The following is a 24145-nucleotide window of genomic DNA, read 5'->3' on the forward strand; positions in this document are numbered from 1 at the left end:
CATAGGAAGTCATTCCTGCCTGTGGCCATCAAACTTTACAACTCCTCCCTTGGAGGGTCAGACACCCTGAGCCAATAGGCTGGTCCTGGACTTATTTCCTGGCATAATTTACATATTACTATTTAATTATTTATGGTGCAACTGTAACGAAAACCAATTTCCCCCGGGATCAATGAAGTATGTCTATGACTATTATTGATGTTTCCTGTAGGTAGGTGACCAGAACTGAACACAATACTCTAAATTCAGCCTCTCCAACATCTTAGCACAACTTCAACATAACATCTTAACTCCTGTACTCAGCACAAGACATACTCTTTTGTTAACCACTTCTCCAGCCCTGTACGTTGCCCCCAATTCCACATGTTCTGAATTGCTTGACCCAAGTGCAACATTACTGAGTGCAGTGAAAAACGCGCCTCACATAACATTTATACAGATGACGTCATTACAAAGAAAATTGGAATAAGAACATGCACGATTGAGGTTTGGAGGGCCTATGGTCCAGGAGCAGATCGAAGGGACTAGACAAAATGACAGTTCGGCACAGGGGCCTGCCTGCTTCTGTGCTGTAGTGCTCTATGATTCTATAACAGTACATGAGGTAGTACAAGGGAAAATAACAGAATGCCGAATAAAGTGATGTCGTATCTGTTAAATAGGGGCCATGGGCAATTCTGATTTGATGGAGAATGGACGTGAAAGCACAGAGGAACATAAGACCATAAGACAAAGGAGCAGAAGTCGGCCATTTGGCCCATCGAGTCTGCTCCGCCATTTTATCATGAGCTGATCCATTCTCCCATTTAGTCCCACTCCCCCGCCTTCTCACCATAACCTTTGATGCCCTGGCTACTCAGATACCTATCAATCTCTGCCTCACACACGCAATCTCCACAGCTACTTCTTTCAGAACACATGGGTGCATTCCATCTGGTCCAGGAGATTTATCTACCTTTAGACTATTCAGCTTCTTGAGTAATTCTCTATCGTAATTGTGACTGCGCACACTTCTCTTCCCTGCCACCCTGCGTGTCCGGTATACTGCTATGTCTTCCTCAGTGAAGACTGATGTAAAATACTCGTTCAGTTCCTCTGCCATCTCCTTATCTCCCATTACAATTTCTCCAGCATTATTTTCTATCAGTCCTATATCTACTCTCACCTGTCTTTTACTCTTTATATACTTGAAAGAGCTTTTAGTATCCTCTTTGATATTATTTGCTAGCTTCCTTTCATAGTTAATCTTTTCCCTCTTAATGACCTTCTTGGTTTCCTTTTGTAAGGTTTTAAAAACTTCCCAATCCTCTGTTTTCCCACATCTTCCCCTTCCTGAACATCTGGAGAAATTTCTGAAACGCTCGTTCGCTGCTGTCGTTACTGCGCGGTCGGGAATCTTTCGGAGGGTAGGCCTCAAAATCCCCGGCCTTGCCTGCTTTTGGCGACCGAGAAAGAGGTCGAATCGCTCGGATAGAGATGGCGCTCAGTACTCGGTGTCGGACAGTTGATCAGAGCTCGAGGTTTTCGGATGACTCAGAGTCGGATTGTGGTCGGCATGGCAGGGAGAGTTCTTCCTTCTCCCGTCTGCGTGAGATGTGGGACATTTGAGAAACTTTGAACTTTACTGTGCTCACGGACTTCTTCATCAAGTTATGGTATTGTGCACTGTTGTAACTATATGTTATAATTATGTGGTTACGTCAGTTTTTTCAGTCTTGGTCTGTCCTGTGTTTTGTGATATCACACCGGAGGAAATAATGTATCATTTCTTAATGCATGCATTACTAAATGACAATAAAAGAGGACTGCGTGTCTTCATAATCTAAAAGTGTTACAGCTACAGAGGAAGTACAGAGCACATGGATAATAAAGGTGCAAGGTAGACAGAGATCTGAGAGTTCATTTTTAACGATCAAGAAGTTGATTTAAGAGTCTTCTATCAGCAAGCCCTTGAACCTGGTGGCACGTACTGTCAGGCTTTTGGATCATCTGCCAAATGGGAGTGAGAAGAAGAGACAATGTGCAGGGTGAATACGGTTTTGGTTATGCTGGCTGTTTTACCGACACAGTGAGAAATGCAGACAGAATCTATGCAAGGGAGACTGTTTTCCATGGATCTGTAAGCAATCACATCCTTTAGTTCCCGACAAATTAAATCAAAGACAATTTCCCTCTCACAGATCCCTGCCCATTATGCTCAGTGAAATAAATGCTTAGTAGTCCAGGGAGAAACTATACAGAAAGAGGAAAAGTTGTAACTTTGCTAAGAGTTGGGCACAGTGTAGAGATAGACACAATGGCTTGAGATCAAATTTGTAATTTTGAACAAAACACTAGTTGTCAAGCAAAATAAAATTTGGAAAATTGTGGTAAGGTAAATGGAAGAGGAAATCCACAGAGAAATTAAAGGAATGAACGGATATAACAATTATTGTTCCGGAGATTCAGATGGATTGGGCAGAGGAACATTAAATGGAGAAATGGGAACGAAATTCCGAAAACATCTACAAAAGTATGCGAGTGGGCTGGAGGTGTTGCCAGAACCGGCTGAAGAGTAAGGAAACAGATGAGAAAGAAGAGAGACCAGCTGGGAATTATGACTGCAGCACACAAGATTGGAAGGGGCTACACGGTAGCGCAATGCCATTACCCACCGCTGACTGTAAGGAGCTTGTATGTTTTCCCCTGTAACTGTGTGGATTTCGTCATGTGAAACTGGTCACATGGGTATAATTAAGTGTCGTGGGTTCACTGGGCCAGAAGGGCCTGTTACCGTGTTGTATCTCTAATGAAAATCCAATTTACACAGAGGAAACTGTCACAGTATAAAGCCATGATTGGATCAGATATATTAATGAGGGAAATGAACTGGAATGATGAGATATCACAGAGCTATGCAACAATAGGAGAAAAGGTTTCTTGAAAAGGTTAGTTGTGAAGACAGAAAATTAACATTGTGTTAAAAAAATGCAGGAAAAAGTATTCATGTTGAAAGCGAGGATAGGTTGAGCGAGCTAGCGCTTTTCTCTTTGGAGCAAAGGAGGATGAGAGGTGACTTGATAGAGGTGTTCAAGATGTTAAGAGGCAGAGATAAAGTAAGACAACCAGAGACTTCTTCCCAGGGAGAAAATGGCTAAAATGAGGGGGAATACTTTTAAAGTGATTGGAAGGAAGTATGGGGGGGGGGGGAACTGTCAGTTTAAGGTTTTCATAGAGAGTGGTGGGTGCACGTGGCCAAGTGGCTAAGGCATTCGACTAACGACCTAAAGGTCGTGAGTTCAAGCCCCAGCCAAGGCAGCGTCTTGTGTCCTTGAGCAAGGCACTTAATCACACAGTGCTCTGCGACAACACTGGTGCCAAGCTGTATCGGCCCTTGCCCTTCCCTTGGACAATATCGGTGTCGTGGAGAGGGGAGACTTGTAGCATGGGCAACTGCTGGTCTTCCATACCACCTTGCCCAGGCCTGAGCCCTGGAGAGTGAAGACTTTCCAGGCATAGATCCATGGCCTCGCAAGACTAACAGTGGGTGCATGGAACGCGCTGCCAGAGGTAATGGTAAAGGCAGATACATTAGGGACATTTAAGAGACTCTTAAATAGGCACATGGACAATAGAAAAATGGAGGGCTATGTGGGAGGGAAGGGGTAGATTGACCTAGGAGCAGATTAAAACGTCAGCACAGTATTGTGAACTGATGGGCCTGTACTGTTCTTTATGTTCAATATTTTAAAGGGCTGCACAACAATAAGTAAAGGTTTCTTGAAGACTGGTCACAAAGATAAATATTTTACATTCCATTAAAAAAGTACAACCAAATATTCATGTTGAATATAAGGGACAAATTACACAGATCTACTGAAAGGGAAAATTTGGAAGCATCTGAGAGATTTCAAGAGGAACAGATCTCACTGCACTACAGCATCGGCCTGGAATTGTGTTCTCATGTTTCTGCAGTAGGACTTGGAACCCAAAAAGCTTGAACTCAGGAGGAAGGAATATAACCCACCGAGCCAGAGCAGACATCACAACATCCGTTCAATGAACAAATATGTATTCTGACACTACTGTAGAGCTTTATTTCGATGTGCTCTCTTAATTTCACATTTGGCAAAAAGTACTGGAGCAGTAAATCAACTCTCCTGGCACTAACAGAGAAACCCAACACCCTGAAGGAAGAAACACTCTCACACACTGTCTCCTTTCCTGTAGGGAGCCATTTGACCACAATCAAAGGCTCACAGGTTTTTCTCCAAAACATTTTGGACCTTTCACAGACAGAATGACCTAGTGCAAAACACTATTGGTTTATATTCAACAATAAGCTAGCCAGTTTATTTTATTTAGAGATGAACCCCAGAAGAGGCCCTGGCAGCCTGTACCACCAGCAACCCCCGATTTAACCTTAGTACAATCATGGGACAATTTAAAACGACCAATTAACCTACTAACCGATATGCCTTTGGACTGTGGGAGGAAACCGGAGCACCTGGAAGAAATCCACACATTTCACAGGAAGAACATACAAACTTTCTTACAGACAGCGCCAGCATTGAACTGATGCCAAGAGCTGAAATAGCCTCATGCCAACTGCTATGCTACCGCAGCGCCCCTTCTTTGCTTTCAGCAGAAGTAATCTTCATTGCCCTTAAAAAGCAATGCCCTCTGGTCAGAGAAATAAGCATGTTCCACAGACAACCGAATCTTATTAACTAATTTGAGCACATCTAAAAAATTAGTAGCTTTCCAACTCATCAGAGTGGGTGCAGCAGCCTAGTTTTGCATGCCCATATGCCATTCTATTCTCCACCAATACAAACAAGAGACTTCCACCCACTTTAGGAGAAGGTACAGACTCATGTTTACTTAGCTCCCACAGAAATTTAATAAGACCATAAGACATAGAACAGAATTAGGCTAGTTGACCCATTAAGTCTGCTCCGCCTTTCCATCATGGCAAATGTATTATACCTCTCAACCCCATTCTTCTGCCTTCACCCCATAACCTTTGACACCCTGACTAATCAAAAACCTATCAACCTCTGCTTTAAATATACCCAATGTCTTGGCCTTGACTTGTCTGTGGCAATGAATTCCATAGATTCACTACCCCCTGGCTAAAGAAATTCCTCCCCATTTCTGTTCTAAAAGTTCTTCTTTCCAAACTGGCCCTAGACTCTCACATTATAGGAAACATCCACTCTGTCGAGGCCTTTTAATATTCGGTAGGTTTCAGTATGTTGTGGTAGCCAGGGGTGGTAGTGGGGGTAGTGCTCCAAATGGCATGCATTTCTAACAGCCTCTGACAATCAAGTCCAACACTTGGGCTTCACATGTGGCCTAGTTACTAGTCCTGGCAGAACAGTTTCTGCAGACAAGGGAAGGGGAAAAGGCAGACCACTGTCCCCTCAAAACCAGTTGCTTTGGGCAGGCGGGGCTCATTAGCCTTGGACGGCAGCCCACCGAGGAGAAGGGAAACTCTGATTTTAAACCTCCACTGCCTTATGGCCATGGGAGGGGCTTTGGGAGTAAACCCCAAGGAAGAAATCCAAAGCTGGGGTCCCAAAGGCAGTTTGATGTTGTTTACAACTTCACTCCAGCAACCTCTGCGATGACACTGGTGCCAACCTGTATCAGCGCTTGCCATTCCCTTGGACCATCAGCGACGTGGAAAGGGGGAAACCTGCTGCATGGGCTACAGCTGGTTCTTCAAATCTTCCTGCCCAGGCTTGTGCCCTGGAGAGGACACAGTCCACCGTTGGCGCAAACCCTTGACCCCCAGGAATTGACAGCTACTGACTAGGTTTCAGTTAAATCCCCCTTCATTCTCATTAAGTAAATTCCTAAGGAAATTATTTCAAGGTACTTTTTAAAATAGGAAATGAGCAAGATGAGCAGACCAGAATTGGGACATGTTGGAATATAGAATTCTACCAGTTGGGCATTAATTTGCCCAAAGCAGCCAGATGAACATTAATTTGCCGAAAGCATTTGAAGAAAATTCAATGACAAACAGCATTTGTGAATAAGTTGTTGCAATCTAGAATGCAAGTCATTTCACCTGGAAACAGACTTAGCAGCAATTTTCAGAAGGGATCCGGACAAGTACTTGTCTGGGAAACATCAGAAGCAATGGTACTAATTCAATAACTTAATAGATTAATGTTAAATTTCGAAGTAAATTTTATTATCAAAGTATGCCTATGTCACCACATACAACCGTGAGATTCATTTTCCTGTGGGCATACTCAGCAAATCTATAGAATAGTAACTATAACAGGATCAATGAAAGAGCAACCAGAGTGTAGAAGACAACAAACTGCAAATATAAACAAGAACATGAGATAACAAGATAAGACAATAGACAATAGGTGCAGGAGTAGGCCATTTGGCCTTTCGAGCCAGCACCACCATTCACTGTGATCATGGCTGATCATCCACAATCAGTACCCTGTTGCTGCCTTCTCCCCATATCCCTTGACTCCACTATCTTTAAGAACACTATCTAATTCTTTCTTGAAAGCATCCAGAGACTCCACTGGGGCAGAGCATTCCACAGATCCACAACTCTCTGGGTGAAAAAGTTTTTCCTCAACTCTGTTCTAAATGGCCTTCCCCTTATTCTTAAACAGTGGCCTCTGGTTCTGGACTCCCCCAACATCAGGAACACGTTTCCTGCCTCTAGCGTGTCCAATCCCTTAATAATCTTCTATGTTTCAATCAGATCCCCTCTCATCCTTCTAAATTCCAGTGTATACAAGCCCAGTCGCTCCAATCGCTCCAATCTTTCAACATATGACAGTCCCACCATCCCAGGAATTAACCTCGTGAACCTACGCTGCACTCCCTCAATAGCAAGAATGTCCTTCCTCAAATTTGGAGACCAAAACTGCACAAAATACTCCAGCTGTGGTCTCACCAGGGCCCTGTACATCTGCAGAAGGACCTCTTTGCTCCTATACTCAACTCCCCCTGTTATGAAGGTCAGCATGCCATTAGCTTTCTTCACTGCCTGCTGTACCTGCATGCTTACTTTCAGTGAGTGATGTACAAGAACACCAAGATCCCGTTGTACTTCCCCTTTTCCTAACTTGACACCATTCGGATAGTAATCTGCCTTCCTGTTCTTGCCACCAAAGTGGATAACCTCACATTTATCCATAACTGCATCTGCCCACTCACCCAACCTGGCCAAGTCACTCTGCATTCTCATAACATCCTCCTCACATTTCACACTGCCACCCAGCTTTGTGTCAACTGCAAATTTGCTAATATTACTTTTAATCCCTTCATCTAAATCATTAATGTATATTGTAAATAGCTGCGGTCCCAGCACCGAGCCTTGCGGTACCCCCCAAGTCACTGCCTGCCATTTTGAAAGGGACCTGTTAATCCCTACTCTGTTTCCTGTCTGCCAACCAATTTTCTATCCATGTCAGTACCCTACCCCCAATACCATGTGCTCCAATTTTGCCCACTAATCTCCTATGTGGGACCTTATCAAAGGCTTTCTGAAAGTCCAGGTACACTACATCCACTGGCTCTCCCTTGTCCATTTTCATAGTTACATCCTCAAAAAATTCCAGAAGATTAGTCAAGCATGATTTCCCCTTCGTAAATCCATGCTGACTCGGACCTATCCTGTTACTGCTATCCAAATGTGCCACTATTTCATCTTTTATAATTGACTCCAGCATCTTCCCCACCACTGATGTCAGGCTAACTGGTCTATAATTCCCTGTTTTCTCTCTGCCTCCTTTCTTAAAAAGTGGGATAACATTAGCTACCCTCCAATCCTCAGGAACTGATCCTGAATCTATAGAACATTGGAAAATGATTACCAATGCGTCCACGATTTCTAGAGCCTCTTCCTTAAGTACCCTGGGATGCAGACCATCAGGTCCTGGGAAATTATCAGCCTTCAGTCCCATCAGTCTACCCAACACCATTTTCTGCCTAATGTGAATTTCCTTCAGTTGCTCCATTACCCTAGGTCCTCTGGCCACTATTAAAAATGGGAGATTGCTTATGTCTTCTCTAGTGAAGACAGATCCAAAGTACCTGTTCAATTTGTCTGTCATTTTCTTGTTCCCCATAATAAATTCACCCGTTTCTGTCTTCAAGGGCCCAACTTTGGTCTTAACTAATTTTTTCCTCTTCACACACATAAAGAAGCTTTTACTATCCTCCTTTATATTCTTGGCTAGCTTGCCTTCATATTTCATCTTTTCTCCCTGTACTGCCTTTTTAGTTATCTTCTGTTGCTCCTTAAAAGTCTCCCAATCCTCTGGCTTCCCGCTCATCCTTGCTATGTTACACTTCCTCTCTTTTATTTTTCTACTGTCCTTGACTTCCCTTGTCATCCACGGTCGCCCCTTACTCCCCTTAGAATCTTTCTTCTTCTTTGTAATGAACTGATCCTGCACTTTCTGTATTATTCCCAGAAATACCTGCCATTGCTGTTTCACTGTCATCCCTGCTAGGGTATCTTTCCAGTCAACTTTGGCCAGCTCCTCCCTCATAGCACCATAGTTCCCTTTGTTCAACTGTAATACTGACACTTCCGATTTTCCCTTCTCCCTCTCAAATTGTAGATTAACTTATCATATTATGGTCACTACCTCATAATGGCTCCTTTAGCTCGAGTTCCCTTATCAAATCCGGTTCATTACACAATACTAAATCCAGAATTGCCTTCTCCCTGGTAGGTTCCAGTACAAACTGCTCTAAGAATCCATCTCAGAGGCATTCCACAAACTCCCTTTCTTGGGGTCCAGTACCAACCTGATTTTCCCAGTCTACCTGCATGTTGAAATCCCCCATAACAACTGTAGCATTACCTTTGCGACATGCCAATTTTAATTCTTGATTCAACTTGCATCCTACATCCAGGCTACTGTTTGGGGCCCTGTAGATAACTCCCATCAGGGTCTTTTTGCCCTTACAATTTCTCAGTTCGATCCATACTGACTCTACATCTCTGGATTCTATGTTGCCCCTTGCAAGGGACTGAATTTCATTCCTCACCAACAGAGCCACCCCACCCCCTCTGCCCACCTGTCTGTCCTTTTGCTAGGACGTATACCCTTGAATATTCAATTCCCAGACCTGGCCCATAAAGAGTCCATAAAGTGAGATGATTGGTTGTGGGAACCTCTCAGTGATGGGGCAGGTGAGTGCAGTGATGGCTCTGGGATAGAAACTGTTCTTGAACCTGGTGGTGCAAGTCTGAGGACACTTGTATATTCTACCTGATAGCAACAGTGAGAAAAGAGCACAGCCTGGGTGGTGAGGATCTTTGACGATGGATGCTGCTTTCCTTGGCAACGTTTCACATAGACGTACTCAATGGTTGGGAATAAACATATAGTGAAATACATTGTTTGCATCAAATCAAATCAGAGAGGATTATGCTGGGGTCACACTTCTGGTGCTTACAGCTTACTGACCCTAGTGTCTTCGGATTGTGGGAGGAAACCAGAACATCCAGAGGAAAACCACACAGACATGAGAGCAGAGAGTGGCAGGAATCAAACCCCGACCAGTGATCACTGGCTCTGTAAAGCACCAACCACTAAGCTCCCCAAGCATCTTTCCAGGTGCTGGCACAGGCAGAGTCCATCAACTGGTCTTCTGTGTTGGAGAATAAATATTTTGTTTTAAACAAAGCGGCAAACTGTGTAAAACAGTCACATGGGAACCAAAGGCAGAAACCTATTCAGACAGCTGATTATACCTAGTGATCTTGACTTCAGCCACAAGTGATAACTAACCATAAAATTAACAACACACACACACAATGTGCTGGAGGAACTCAGCAGGTAAGGCAGCATCTATGGAGGGGAATAAACAGTTGACGTTTCGAGCCAGGACTGGAAAGGAAGGGAGCAGAAGCCTGAATAAGAAGGTGGAGCGAGGGGAAGGAATACAAGCTGACAGGTGATAGGTGAGACCAGGGTCTGTCTCAATGCTTCTTAAATATTGTTGTTATAACTGCTTGTACCACCAGGCCACTCCAAACACCTACCACTCTGTGCAAACAGAACCAATCTCACACATTTTCCATTCTGGCTCCCCTGTGACCCTTTCTCTTCTCCTCACCCATCCATTACCTCCGTCTGTTGTCCTTCCCTCCCTCCCTTTCTTCAATGCTCCACTTTCCTCTCTCATCAGATTCCTTCTTCTCCAGTCCTTTACCCATTTCACCTACCTGATCCCAGCTTCTCATCCTCCCACCTTCCCCCTCACCTGGTCTCACCTATCCCCTGCCAGGTTGTACTCCTCCCCTCCCCCATCTTCTCATTCTTGCCATCTGCCCCCTCCCTGAAGAGCCTCAGCCCAAAATGTTGACTGTTTATTCCTTTCCATAGATGCTGCCTGACCTGCTGAGTTCCTCCAGCATTTTGTGTGCGTTGCTCTGGAATTTCAGCATCTGCCGAATCTCTTGTGATTACGACCATAAGTTTGTTTCCAACCTTCCCGCAAAGCCTCTTTGTAAGAAGGGAGATTCCCCCCCCCCAACCCACCCAATTCTCTGCCACAATCAAATGTATTTGAATGAATGAAGCATTGGAGAACCATAGCACATAGGACGAGGCCCTTCAGCTCACCAGATCTGCAGTGACCAGGACACCAACGTAACTAATCCTAACTTGTTTTCCATTCTCTGCCTGTTCATGTGTCTGTCTAAACGTCTCTGAAACATCTGCTGTTGTAGTTGCTTGCACTACCATCTCTGCCACTGATTTCCAAGCACTTACCGCTCTGTGGGTAAAAAATAAATTCCCCGCACATCGCCTTTAAATCTTCCCTCTCACCTTAAACCTATGCCCTCTGGTACTTGATATCCCAGCTGTGCCCCGCATAATTTTTTTTCCCTCTATCACAGGGTTTCCCAACTTGGGGTCCACAGACCCTTTGGTTAATAGTTGGGGTCCATGACTTGAAAAAAGATTGTTCTATGAGGTCACCTCTCAGCCATAGACACTCCAGAGAATACGATCCAAATTTGTCCAGTTGTCGTAAACTTCTTTCGATCTACCCGATGCAAAGACACCACGCACTATGGTGAATGTAACTTTAACTCTGTATAAGCAAGTTACCAGAGAGAACCCTCCTTAAGCAATATTTCGGGCTGCTCCGGAGGTCTCTGGCCTCTGAAGCAAACACAGTGCTTTTTATACATATGCAGTCATGTACATAGATACAGGTGGGTTCACCCCCTTAGTTTCTGTACAGATGAGTATTGTTTAACTTATCAGCCATAAATTGTTCGTGTAACAGCTTAACTACCCTAATGTCTGGGAACAGCCGGACATAGGCTTACCCCTCAGAGCTTCCCACCCTTGAAACAGGCATTCCCTATAATGCTTATGTAGCAAGCGCTATGTTTCTTCCAGCAGTTAATCAAACAATGGTACAAGTTGTTCTTAAGCAAGGACTGAAGTTACACGGGTCGCATACCAAGAATAATATCACCCGTTCAGCTTACCTTGTGAGAAATACTTGTGCTTCTATGCTTTTTGTCAAAGTCTTAGTCGCTATGACCCTTACAAAATAGCCAGGGTCACAAAAGGCCTGCGAGATGCTAACTTCTAACATTAACAGTCTCTCCTTATAGATACACACTACAACCCAGAGAACATCTGGGTGAACCCCCTTCTCTACCTTCTCCCAAAGCAATTTCAAGTTCAACTATCATTCAACAATACTTGAATACAGCCAAATGAAACATCATTACTCTGGGGCCAAGGTGCAAATCACAGCAGCAACAGTCATAGATAGCACAAGGCATATTTAGCACCCATAAACCCATAAGCAGTAGACACACAGTCAGAAAAAAAGTAGCCCAAGTCCTCGAGCGTCATGTCCTATACATTGATGGCGCATAGGAGTTGTTGGCAAGAACAAGCCTGCAGCAGTCTGATCATCCTGAGCTAGTGCAGCCACAGACCAACGCAATCCAGCTTATCTTCCCCCAAATGACCACTGGAGGGTAGCACTGACAGGAGAGACCAGCCCTGAACCCAATATGGATGCCTGCCACACCACCTCCAGCATCTCCTCCACTGGACGGCTACAACAGGCAACCTCACGGAGGGCCTCCACGCATCACGTCTTACACCTTCCTGTAAGGGATGGCATGATCCGCAATAGGCGAATTGCTCGATAGGTCTGTCCGATAATCTTATTATCAGGCAGTGTCTTGCAATCATAAAAAAACATAAAAGACAAACAATTGTTCTTTGTATTGTTGAATGACAATTGAACTTGAACTTGCTCGGGAAAACATACAGAAGAGGTTCACCCAGACGTTCTCTGGATTGGAGTATGTTCGCTATAAGGAGAGACTGGACAAATTTGGATCACATTGTCTGGAATGTCCATGGCTGAGAGGTGGCCTGAGAGAAGGGTCTCAGCCCAATGCGTCGGCTGTACTTTTTTTCCAAAGATGCTGCCTGGCCTGCCGAGTTCCTCCAGCATTGTGTGTGTGTTGCAAGGACAGACAATTACACCCTTGCTTGGACCCAGAGTCCACAGCGACCAAGCACACCACCATCTTACCCAAAATGTCCAGTTCCTACTTATAATATAGTGACCAGAACGCCATCCAATACTCCAGATGTTTTATGCAATTGCAACATGACTTTCCAACTTTTGTATTTAGTGGCCCAACTGCTGAATGCTCGTATGCGAGATGCCCATTTTCTACCAACTTGTGTGGTACTAGTTTTGTCATTCTCAGGGATTTATGGACTTGCACCCCATGATCCCCTCACTATATCAATCTTCTCTGAGGATCGTCACCTTGTCATGGTGGAAGAGATTGTGAGTTCCTGAGATCCCAACAGCAATGCCGTCTGGAGCTCAACCACCTGGGGCTTAGTTCTTGGTAGGGTCAACCATGGTGGTAAAGTCAAGGGGAAGTTTCGAAAGAGCGATCCAACCAAGACCTCATCAGAGGAGCTAGTGGAAAATGATGACACATCACAATAGCACTGAAGGTGGAGGAAGGCTACAGCAGTGAAGGGTCCCCAGCCATCTTACACTCCATGCACTGGACCCTGACACCAATCTGTCAAGGACCGTGTGATGGCTGCCTGTGCATCAACATTAAACCAAGTCATGCACAGGCGCTCTCCATTAAGGCAATAAGAATATCATGGGAGACTCCAGTTATCACACCAATACTACATCAATGTGCCACTTCCCTATTATACTTGACCTCCAAAAATAATAACTTATTTAGAGCACTTTTCATATAGGTGATGTAGCTAAAACTGCTTTACAATTGGATAAAGTGCAAACATGAAAATAAATAAAAATTAAAAATAAAGATGAAAGTAAAAGACAAAATTCATTTATTTAACCTCGCTTTTACTTAACAAGTTTTGGGCTGGTGGTTAAGAGTGTCAACTGAGTCTTTATCCCTTATAATTTTAGGTATTGAATTCCACAGTTTAGGAGCGTAGTTCAAAAAAAATCTGACCTGCTAATTATCCTTTGAGAGCAATTGTTTAAACTTAAGAAACCAGTGGAAAAAGATCTGAGATCTCCAGCAGGATTATTAAAACTAAAATTATTCTGTGATGCACTCTGGTCCCAGACCATTAAGAGCTTTGAAAGTAAGTAAGAACTTTAAAAATCTGATTGGACCCTGATTGGTGATCTGGGGCACTCCCATTCACTGCCAAACTCATAACTCCCTTACACCAATCCTCAACAACTTGCAAACTTGCAATATTGCTATATTTACGCTTTATTCTTGGTTGGTGTGGCTGTAACGAAACCAAATTTCCCTCGGGATTAATAAAGTATATCTATCGATCTATCTAATTCCCTGGCCCTGACTGCCTCACTTTCAGTATGGATGTCCAGTCCCTATACACTTCTATCCCCTATCAAGAATGCCTTAAAGCTCTCTGCTTCTTTCTCGACAACAGACCTGATCAGTTGCCTTCCACCACCATCCTCCTCCGCCTGGCAGAACTGGCCCTACCCTCAATTTCTCCTTCGGCTCCTCCCACTTCCTCCAAACCCAAAGGTAGCCGGAACACCCGCATGGGCCCCAGCTATGCCTGCCTTTTCGTTGGCGATGTGGAACTGTCCATGTTCCAAGCCGTCCCTGGTAATGCTCCCCAACTCTTCCTTCGTACACTGACAACTGCATTGGTGCTGCTTCATACACCCATTCTGAGCTCGGCAATTTCATCAACTTTGCCCCCAACTTCCACACTGCTCTTAAATTCAACACCTTCTTTTCCTTTCTCAATCTCTCTGTCTCCATCTCCGGCAACAAACTGTCCACCAACATCTTTTATAAACCTACCAATTCCCACCAATATCTTAACTATACCTCCGCCTACCCTATCTCCTGTAAAAATGCGATTCCTTTTTTCAGTTCTTCATCTCCACCAAATCTGTTCCCAACACAAGGCTTTCCTTTGCAGGATATCAAAGATGACCTTCTTCAAAACACGGGGTTTCCCTTCCTCCACCATTGATGCTATTCACTGCTAGATCTCCTCCACTTCCCATACATCCGCACTCTCCCCATCTTCCTGCCGCCTAACAGTGATAGAGTTCCTTGTCCTAACACGATACCCCATGAGCCTCCATAAATCCAACAGATCATTCTCCGCAACTTCCGCCATCGCTAAAGGGATCCTACCAACAAACATATTTACCTCCCCTCAATTCTCCACTTTCTGCAAGGATTGCTCCCTCCGTGAATCCCTTGTCCATTCGTCCTATGAACCTTCCTCCTGGCACTTATTCCTGCAAGCGGCCGAAGTGTTGCACCTGCCCATTCACCTCTTCCCTGACCTCCATTCAGGGCCCCAAACAGTCCTTCCAGGTATAGCAACACTTCACTGCAGAATTTCCTGGTAGCCAACCATTTTAATTGCTATTCCCATTTGCTATTGGCGTTCACCGAATGGCCTTTTATTGTGTCATGAAGAGGTCTCTCTCAGGGTGGAGGACCAATACCTTGTATTCCATCTGGATAGCCTCCAACCTCATAGCATGAATGTTGATTTTTATCTTTCAGAAAAAAAATCCCATCCCTTTTCTTCCGTTCCCCACTCTGGCCTCATACTGCTTCTCACCTGCCTATCAACCCCCCCACCCCCCTCCTCCTTCCCCTTTTCCTACGGTCCACTTTCCACCCTTATCACATTCCTTCCTCTCCATCCACCTGACTTCATTTAATACCTTCTAGCTCTCCTCCTTCCCCTCCACCCATCATTTTATTCTGGCACCTTCCCCCTTCCTTTCCAGTCCTGATGAAGGGTCTCAGCCCAAAATATCAAATGTTTATCTATTTCCATGGATGCTGCCTAACCTGCTGAGTTCCTCCAGCATTTTGTGTGTTGCTTTGGATTTCCAGCATCTGCAGAATTTCTTGTGTGCAGTGAAATGACCTGTGTGGCAGTCTGCAAGACAAGTGTCTCACTGTTCCTAGGTACATGTGACAATAATAATCCAATATATTTTTATCAAATTCCTTTTGAAAACCTGGAGGTACTAGATCTACTGGTTCCTCCTTATTTAGCCTCCTAGTTAGATCTTAAGAATAGTAAACTTAGCCATGTCTTTTCAACCTTCTTAATAACAAATTTAAACTTTTTTAAAAAATAACTTATGTCGAGCTAATTATTCGCAGATCCCTATTTTGTTCCTTCCTCTCTTTCTTAAGCAACACTGTTTACATCATAAACACGAGAGTCAGCAGATGCTGAAAATCCAGAGAAACACACAGAGAAATAGTTGATGTTTCGGTCCTGATAAAGGATCTCAGCCTGAAGTGTCATTCCTCTCCATGAATGCTGCCTGACCTACTAAGTTCCTCCAGCATTTTGAATGTTTACACGTGCTCCAATAACCTACACCAGGATTAAAAAATTTAAAAGACCATTATCAACATAACTATGACCTCTGAAACCTCCCATTTCAAAATGCTAAGACAAAGGGATTTTATCAAGTCCCAAGCCCCTTAATTTCTCTTCAATGACATCAGTCATCACAAGTGCCTTACGGGGAAAAAAGCAAAAAACAAACTAAAGGAACCAAGTGAGTCCTCTGAGCACGTGAGAGGGAAGGGTGGTGCAAGAAGAAATTGTTGTTTCAGGTCAAGTCCCTACATCAGGACTAAGAGATCTTCACCATCATCTATTTTTTTTATGACCTCTGAAGTGAAGTCTGATACAAAATATTTTACATCCTCACCACCCATTATTCCACTTTTTTATTTCCAAAGGTTCCTTAAGGTTGTCATAGCCAGGGGCTTGGGGGATAAACTCCCACTATCTATTGGGGTGCATGGGGTGTCCAGGGGTAGCACCTCTGGTGGCGGACTTGTTGCGCTCTGCCTAGGGGCAGCTCGTCCACCTGCCACCCAGCTCTCACCTGTGGCCCTGAGTAACTGTTTGCATGTGACAGTGGCCACATGCCGATGCACCACTTCGACAGGCAGGTAAACCAGGTGAGGGTAGCCGGGAACCCCCAACCCCAGTGAGATAGGGACACGCCCACCCCAGCATGCGGAGCCAGTTCCGGCAGACTGGGAGGATGAGACCAACGACTAGATCCAATGGCCAAGGCCGTACTAAAACACTCCGTGGAGAGTGAAAGGCACAGAAGGCGTCGTGGCTATCCACTGCAGCCGAGGAGTCTCCAGTTGTGATGATTTTTCGTACCACTGGACCAATATTTTTGAGGCTGAGAGAGAAGAACTGTCATAGTGCAAAAGCTTTTTTACTATAAAACTTCTCCTGCACAGGTTTTTCTCCAAGCAGTTCTTTAGCTGCACAGACAAAAATCACTGTGGGAAATGACAGACAACCAGCACATCTATTAAATGCTCCCAATGGCTGGCATTTCAAATAGTCTCCGACAACCAAATCTAGCTCTTGGCTTTTACGTCCGGCTTAGCTGCTAAGCCCAGCAGAACCATTTCTACTGACAAATTACTGGCACCTTAAAACCAGCCATGGTTAGCAGTTCATCTAAGAGAAGGAATATTCTGATCTCAAACCTTCGCTGCGTTGCGGCTATACCCACTCATAGGCAAGGCTTCTACAATAAACCCTGAGGAAAAAATCCAGAGCTGGATTCCCTAAGGCAGTCCTACGTTGAGATCAACGCTGACTGACAACTCCTGTGACGCCACTGGTGCCAAACTATATCAGCCTCTGCCGTTCTTCTGTATTCATCAGCTGTGTGTGTGTGTGTGGGGGGGGGGGAGAGAGACTGCTACATGGACAAGCACTTTCTCTCAATAACATACTGCCCGTAGCTATCTAGGACACAACATCCATGGTCAACCCTGACCAATGGATGCCAAGGAACCCAGGTATTTTAACCATTCTCTTCCATCTGGTTACAAACATTAAAACTATTTGCCCTTGAATTGATTATTGACTGCAATATTAAACTGCACGAACCATGTTTATCAGTACTAAACTTAAATTTCTACTTTGTTCTGTGGTTTTGAATAGGTGGCTATGGAGGCAAGGTCATTAGTGCGAAAGGTTAAGGGGAAAAGGCAGGAGAATGGGGCTGAGAGGGAAAAAATGTCTCAGCCCTGATGAAATCAGTCTTGATGGGCCAAATGGCCTAATTCTGGTACTATTTCTTATGGTCTTAAAGAAAAGAGTGAAATTTACAATTTTCCAGTCCTCCAGAGCCATTCCAGAATCTAGTGATTCTTGAATTATTACTAAAGGCTCCACAATCTCTTCAGCCATCTTTTTCAGAGCGCAGTCCATCTACCTTGAGACTTTTCAGCTTGCCAAGCACCTTCTCCTCAGTAATAGCAATGACACTCACTTCTGCCCCTTGACATACTTGAGTTTCTGGCATTATGCTAGTGGCTTCCACAGTGAAAACTGATGTAAAATACTAAAGTTCATCCACTATTTCTTTGTCCTCCATTACTCCCTTCCCAGCATAATTTTCCCACGGTCCAACATCCACTCGTTTCTCCTTTACTCCTTATACACCTGGAAAAATATGTTTGTATCCTCTCTTACTTTATTGGCTAGTTACCTTCATATTTCATTCTTTCTCTTTATCGTTTTTTTAGTTGCCTTCTGTTGGATTTTAAAAGCTTCCCAATCCTCCACCTTCCCACTAATATGTGCAGTATTATAAGCCCCTCTCTTTTGCTTTTATGCTGTGTTAAACATCCCTTGTCAACCGCAGTTGCCTCGTTCTCCCTTTAGAATATTTTTTTCATCTTTGGGATGTATCTATCCTATGCCTTCCAAATTGCCCCCAGAAATCCAGCCAATGCTGTCCTGGCGTCATTCCCGCTTGTGTTCCCTTCCAACCAACGTAGGCCAGCTCCTCGCTTATGGCTCTGTACCTCCCTTTACTCCACTATAATATGGACACATCTGATTTTAGCTTCTCCCTCTCAAACAGCAGGGTGAATGCTATCATTGTATGATCATGCTCTCCTAAAGGCTGATTTATACTTGTACGTACTAGCTTACGCCATAGCCTACGCAACTGGGCTACGCCATTGTGAGCATTTATTCCTTGTACGCTGGTGTGTCTGCGTTGCTCTGCAATTCACCGCCAAAACGCTAGTTGGCGGTGGGGTTTTTATGTCACTATGTTGAGTTTCTTCATGTTGAAACACAAAGAAACTCAAACTTCAAACAATGGCAACCGAAACTGAAGGAGGGTGAATTTTCTATGTTTGTCCGGCCACTGAGAGACATGGACAAGAAAATGCATTTCAAATATTTTCTGATGTTGGCAGTAGACTTGATGATTTGGTTCATCATCTCCAAACATTTATTTCGCATCAGCGTACGCACAGTATACTCAGAGACTGGCAATCACCATTCGAGTTTTAGCTTCAGGTGGAAGTCAATAGGCTGTAGCAGCTAGCTACAAACTGGCATCAAACACAGGGTCCTCCATAATTTCGGAGGTCTGTAAAACTTTATGGAAAGCATTGCAGCCAGAGTTCCTTCCCTGCCCTTCAGTCGCCCAATGGGAAGCTATTGCAGCATAGGAGGAAATGCGATGTTACCAAGCGGGCCAATCACAGTTGTTCGGTCTGTGTTGCCGCGATGTGTAGTTACATTTTGGGAGAGGTGAGCGTTAGGCTACGGCATAGAGTACAGCATAGGGTACGTGGCTATGCGGTACCTACAGCGTACATTTGACACACAAGTATAAATCAGCCTTAAGGATTCCTTTACATTAAGCTCCTCCACAACACACTTGTTCCCTTATCACTATATTCCATTTCCCATCTCCCCCTTGAAGAATCTCCTGTGCCAGGATGCCACAGTCAGTTTATCCACTCTCTTTACTATCTCAGAACAACAATATCATGTCCCAACAATAATTCTTCATTTCAAGAGGACTAAAGTTTAAAAGCAAGGATGAAATGCTGAGGCTTTATAAGGTATCGGTCAGACCCCACTTGTGAGCAGTTTTGGGCCCCTTATCTAAGAAAAGATGTGCTGGCATTGGAAATATTCTAGAGGAGGTACACAAGAATGATCCCGGGAATGAAAAGGTTAATGTATGAGGAATGTTTGATGGCTCTGGACCCGGACTTGCTGGAGTTTAGAAGAATGAAGGAGTGGATCTCATTGAAGCTCGTCAAATATTTGAAGGCCGATAGAGTGGGCATGGAGAGACTATAGCGGGGGCATCAAGGACCAGAGGGCACAGCCTCAGAATACAAGGACATCCTCTTAGAACATCACTGTGGGTCCAGGGGCCTGTACTGTTTTATGTTCTAAATGGTGGCACAGAGAGATCTGGGAGTGCCAGTGCATTGTTCACAAATGCAGTCACAGCAAGTAATCTGGAAAGTGTGCAGAATATTACCATTTGTTGCCGTGGAAACTGAATACGAAAACAGCAAAGTTATGTAGGGCACATATTACCCTTTGTGAGAGTCTTTAGATCCGTTCCTCGGACATTATTGAAAACAGAATTTAAAAAGCAAACAAAATAGATACAGTAGATTCCAGTTAATTGGGCCTTCGGTTAATCGGGACAGCCGCCTATTTGGACAGCTCTTAAACTACCAAAACTAATCATGAAAATAGCCAGGATTCCCTTCATTTATTTTGGACACTATACCACTTAATTAGGACAGGAGACTGTTGCCAAACAGCTTCTATATAGCGACAGTTGTGTGTGCTTGTGTTATGTTATCCATTTGGGCTGACGGATGCCGACTCAAACAACAGTGATTTTTCTTTTATTTTGATTTTATGCAGGAAGGCAATCCATGATCAGCACCAGGCATCTGCACTGATTTTGCTCAGTTATAGTCAGTAAAAGGAACACAGACTAGGAACCAATACACAGTTTTATAGTACTGTAGTGGTATTCATAGTGTTCTAATTTGGGCTGTATTTCATTTAAATACATAATTTGTTACTCAGTCATATGGCAGTTTATCTTTGTTATAGCTTTTAACTACTTCCATGAAACTTCGGCTAATTGGGGCAGCCACTTAATTGAGCCAATACATATTGGTCCTACTACATCCTGATGAAGGGTCTTGGCCTGATACGTTGACTGTTTATTCCCCTCCACAAATGCTACCCGACCAACATTCCTCCAGTATTTTGTCTGTGCGTTGCTCTGGATTTCCAGCGTCAGCAGGATCTTGTGCTTACACCGTGTATAATCTGGCATAAGAAAAGGAGATTATGCTAGGACTCTGGGAATTCTAGTTAGACTGTAACTTGAGTATAGCATAAAGCTCTGTCCACTACATAAAAGAAAGACACGATTGCACTGGAGAGTGTGAAGAGGAGTGTCTAGACATTACCAGGACTGAAATTTCTAGTCACAGAATCTTGATATAGGCATCTGTTAGTCTCGTGAGACCATGGATTTGCACCTTGGAAGGTTTCCAGGGCGCAGGTCTGGGCAAGGTTGTATGGAAGACCAGCAGTTGCCCATGCTGCAAGTCTCCCCTCTCCACAACACCAATGTTGTCCAAGGGGAGGGCATTAGGACCCATACAGCTTGGCACCGGTGTCATCACAGAACAATGTGTGGTTAAGTGCCTTGCTCAAGGACACAACGCTGCCTCAGCCAAGGCTCGAACTAGCAACCTTCAGATCACTAGACAGATGCCTTAATCACTTGGCCACGCGCCAACTGTCACACAAAATCACAGAATCACACAGCAAAGAAACAGGCTCTTTGGCCCAAACCAACCAAGAGCCCACCAAGCTTCTTCCATCTGACCACATCCCTCTAAACCAGGGGGCCCCAATCATTTTTATGCCATGGACCACTATCATCAAGCAAGGGGTCTGTGGACCCCAGATTGGAAACCCCTGCTTGTGAACAGATTTTAGACTTCAGGAGAGGGAAACCAGAGATCCAAGAGCCAGTCCTCAAAGGATCAGAGATGGAGACTGTTAGCAACTTTTAAATTCCTGGGTTTCAGAGGACCTGTCCTAGACCTAGCATGCAAGTGCAATTGCAAAGAAAGCACAGCAGTGCCTCTACAGAGATCAGGCATAACATCTAAAACTGTGACAAACTTCTATAGATGTGTGGTGGAAAGCATATTCATTGCTTGAATGAGCTGAACTCGTAACCCTCACCACACTTAAACAGTAGTCAGATGTGTACTTCAAGAGCCATAAATCGTAGAGATATGGACCCAGTACTACAAGGTGAATTTAGATAGAATACCTCTTTTTCAACATTCCCTTTGTATACCTGAAATCCTCCACGATTCTACTGCATAGTTTTAACTGGATATATAATTTCTCATGAATTTTGTTAGAGTGAACTTTTGCATCCAGTCATTCTGGAAATCCACACACATTACATCCCCAAATTGGGCCAGTTTCCAAAGATTTGAATTCCTCCGGTACGCCACTCAAAGTCTTCAATCTAATAAAAGTAGGAGGGAATCTCCCTTCGAAACAAAACGGCACTTTAACAAGCCAAGTGGCAATCGCATGCTCGGGTCGCAGACCCACGTTGGAAACTTCCAATACGGGTCTCCTTACATCGTCCCCTTCCAATCTCCTCCCCACACTTGCATCAACTCACACAAATTCACAGCCACCAACAACTACTCACCTGCTCTTCGGGCTCCAGCACTTGAGCTGACCTTTTATTTCCCCCGCTCTTGCCGCCGCTTCTCCCAGCCGCCGACATGCTCTCCGCCGCCATCTTACTAGAGGAATGTTGAGGCCGCGGAGAAGGCAGGTCGGAGGTTAAGCGACAGCGAGTCAGCTTTTTGGAGAAAAACTAAAGTGTTATCGAAATTCTGGCAAGTTCTCATAGAAAGTATGGTGATAAATATTTCTATATATATTTTAGTTAAAAATATTTCAAAACAAAGGTCAAAGGTTACAATGGTTTTCTCTTTTTTAAAATAAAGAAAAATATGAGAGCCGCAACAGTTATATAAATTGACTTATTTTCGATATATAAATAAAATAATAAAGGAACTGTGGATAATTTGAGGTAAAAATAATCCACAGCGGGGTGTTGAGGGGGGAGGGCGCCAAGTTGCTGCGTGAGTAAGATGGCGGTGGTTGCCGGGGAGTGTGCTGGGGCAGGTTAGGCACAGCTCGGTGAATGTTGCTTTCTTTTGCCCTTCATTTTATTTAACTCGGTAACTGGGCGTTTTGGAAGGCTCCAAGGTCGGGCAGAGGTGCTGGGTGTTGAGAGCCGCCTTACAGCAGCTTCCCTCGGTCCCCTATTCTGCCCCGACCCTGGGCTCCAGGCCCCGGGCCTCTCTCGGACTCCGGATGGACGGGCACGGCAGCAATGTACCCGCCTTCCTCACCAAGCTGTGGACTTTAATCGAGGATCCTGACACCAATGAATTCATCTGCTGGAGCGCAGTAAGTGAACAGAGGCTGGGAATTGGGTGCAAACAAATGGGAGTGTTGGGCGTTAAACTCCCGACAAACCTCCGGGATTGCTTTTACATTGATCAGGATTATCAGCTGATGAGATAACTTTGACTAAACCGTTTGGTCGTCGATAAGCGTATTTTTACAATAGTGATCTTTCGATTTACTGAGGTTTCCGCACTTCAGTCGCTGTAGTTGTAGAGAGGTGTGAAACTTCTATCTATTTTATCAAATAGGTTGCATCAGCGGATTCAGGGTAAGAATCAGGTTTATTATCACTGTTTTATAGAATATGACTTTTTTTTAGGCAGCAATGTAGGTGAAACAGAAAGCGTAACTGGTACCGCATACATTGGGTTTAGTATAATGATGTCATTCATTGCTAAAACAGGCTTGAAGAACTGGCTGACATGTTCTTATCCCTTGTCACGTGATGGGGATGAAAAGCAGATGAACTGATTTGCAAACACCCCTCAGAAGGGCCATGGTACACAGTTCGGTGGCACTGCAGTATTTTAAAGAACTGTTTACATTTATAATAGTGCAGGATTTTTCTCTCCAGTAATTTGCTGAGTGCTATTTTAGTCTCAATTTTCTTTTTGCAAATTATTAGTAAGAAGGCTAAGGTTTAAGAGAGAAAAGAATGGAGTGGGAATATGCTATCTGGCCTCTCATGTTTGTTCAGCAATTCGTTAAGGTAGAATCAAAGTGAAAGCTAAATTTATTATCAAAGCGCGTGTATATCGCATGTGAGTTGTTTTCTTGCTGGCACTCACAGTAAAAGCAAAGAACCGCCATAGAATTAGCGAAAAAGAGCAAAAGACAGACAAGTGACCCATGTGCAAAAGTCAACAAACTGTGCAAATATGGAGAGAGAAACTAAATAAATAAGCAATTAATGTTGAGACTATGGGATGAGGAGTCCTTGAAAGTGAGTCCATAGGTTATGGGAATAGTTCACTGATTGGATGAGTGAAGTTATCCCCTCTGGTTCAAGAGCCTGATGGTTGAGGGGTATTAACTGTTCCTGAACCTGTTGGTGTGGCTCCTGAGGCTCCTGTATCTTCTTCCTGATGGCACCAGCGAGAAGAGAATGTGTCCTGGATGGCAGTGACTTTGTGTAGATGTGCTCAATGTTGAGGAGCACTTTACCGATGATAGACTGAGCCTTATCCACTACTTCTTGTAGGATTTTTCCTGTTCAAGGTGCTTCAATACCAGGCTGTGATGCAACCAGTCAATGTATTCTTCATCACACATCTATAGAA

At 44.1% G+C, this 24145-nt stretch overlaps 2 protein-coding genes across 6 annotated transcripts in view; one reads left to right on the forward strand and one right to left on the reverse strand.

The window, feature by feature from the left end:
• Positions 1–22620, reverse strand: part of bop1 (BOP1 ribosomal biogenesis factor) — a 244855-nt gene extending 222235 nt beyond the window's left edge. The window contains exons 1-3 of the mRNA XM_063042520.1: positions 22614–22620; positions 22370–22380; positions 22093–22248 (exon numbers count right to left, since the gene is read on the reverse strand). Of these exons, the coding sequence (XP_062898590.1) occupies positions 22093–22248; positions 22370–22380; positions 22614–22620 (174 nt within the window). The remainder of the gene's footprint in view (positions 1–22092; positions 22249–22369; positions 22381–22613) is intronic.
• hsf1 (heat shock transcription factor 1) overlaps positions 22367–24145 on the forward strand; it is a 161324-nt gene continuing 159545 nt past the window's right edge. For all 5 annotated transcript variants that reach the window (XM_063044676.1, XM_063044674.1, XM_063044673.1 and 2 more), the window contains exon 1: positions 22367–22865. In XM_063044676.1, coding sequence (XP_062900746.1) covers positions 22770–22865 — 96 coding nt within the window. In that variant the 5' untranslated portion in view covers positions 22367–22769. The remainder of the gene's footprint in view (positions 22866–24145) is intronic.

Source organism: Mobula hypostoma, chromosome 3 (assembly GCF_963921235.1).
Source record: "Mobula hypostoma chromosome 3, sMobHyp1.1, whole genome shotgun sequence".
In the NCBI taxonomy this organism is placed as follows: domain Eukaryota; kingdom Metazoa; phylum Chordata; class Chondrichthyes; order Myliobatiformes; family Myliobatidae; genus Mobula; species Mobula hypostoma.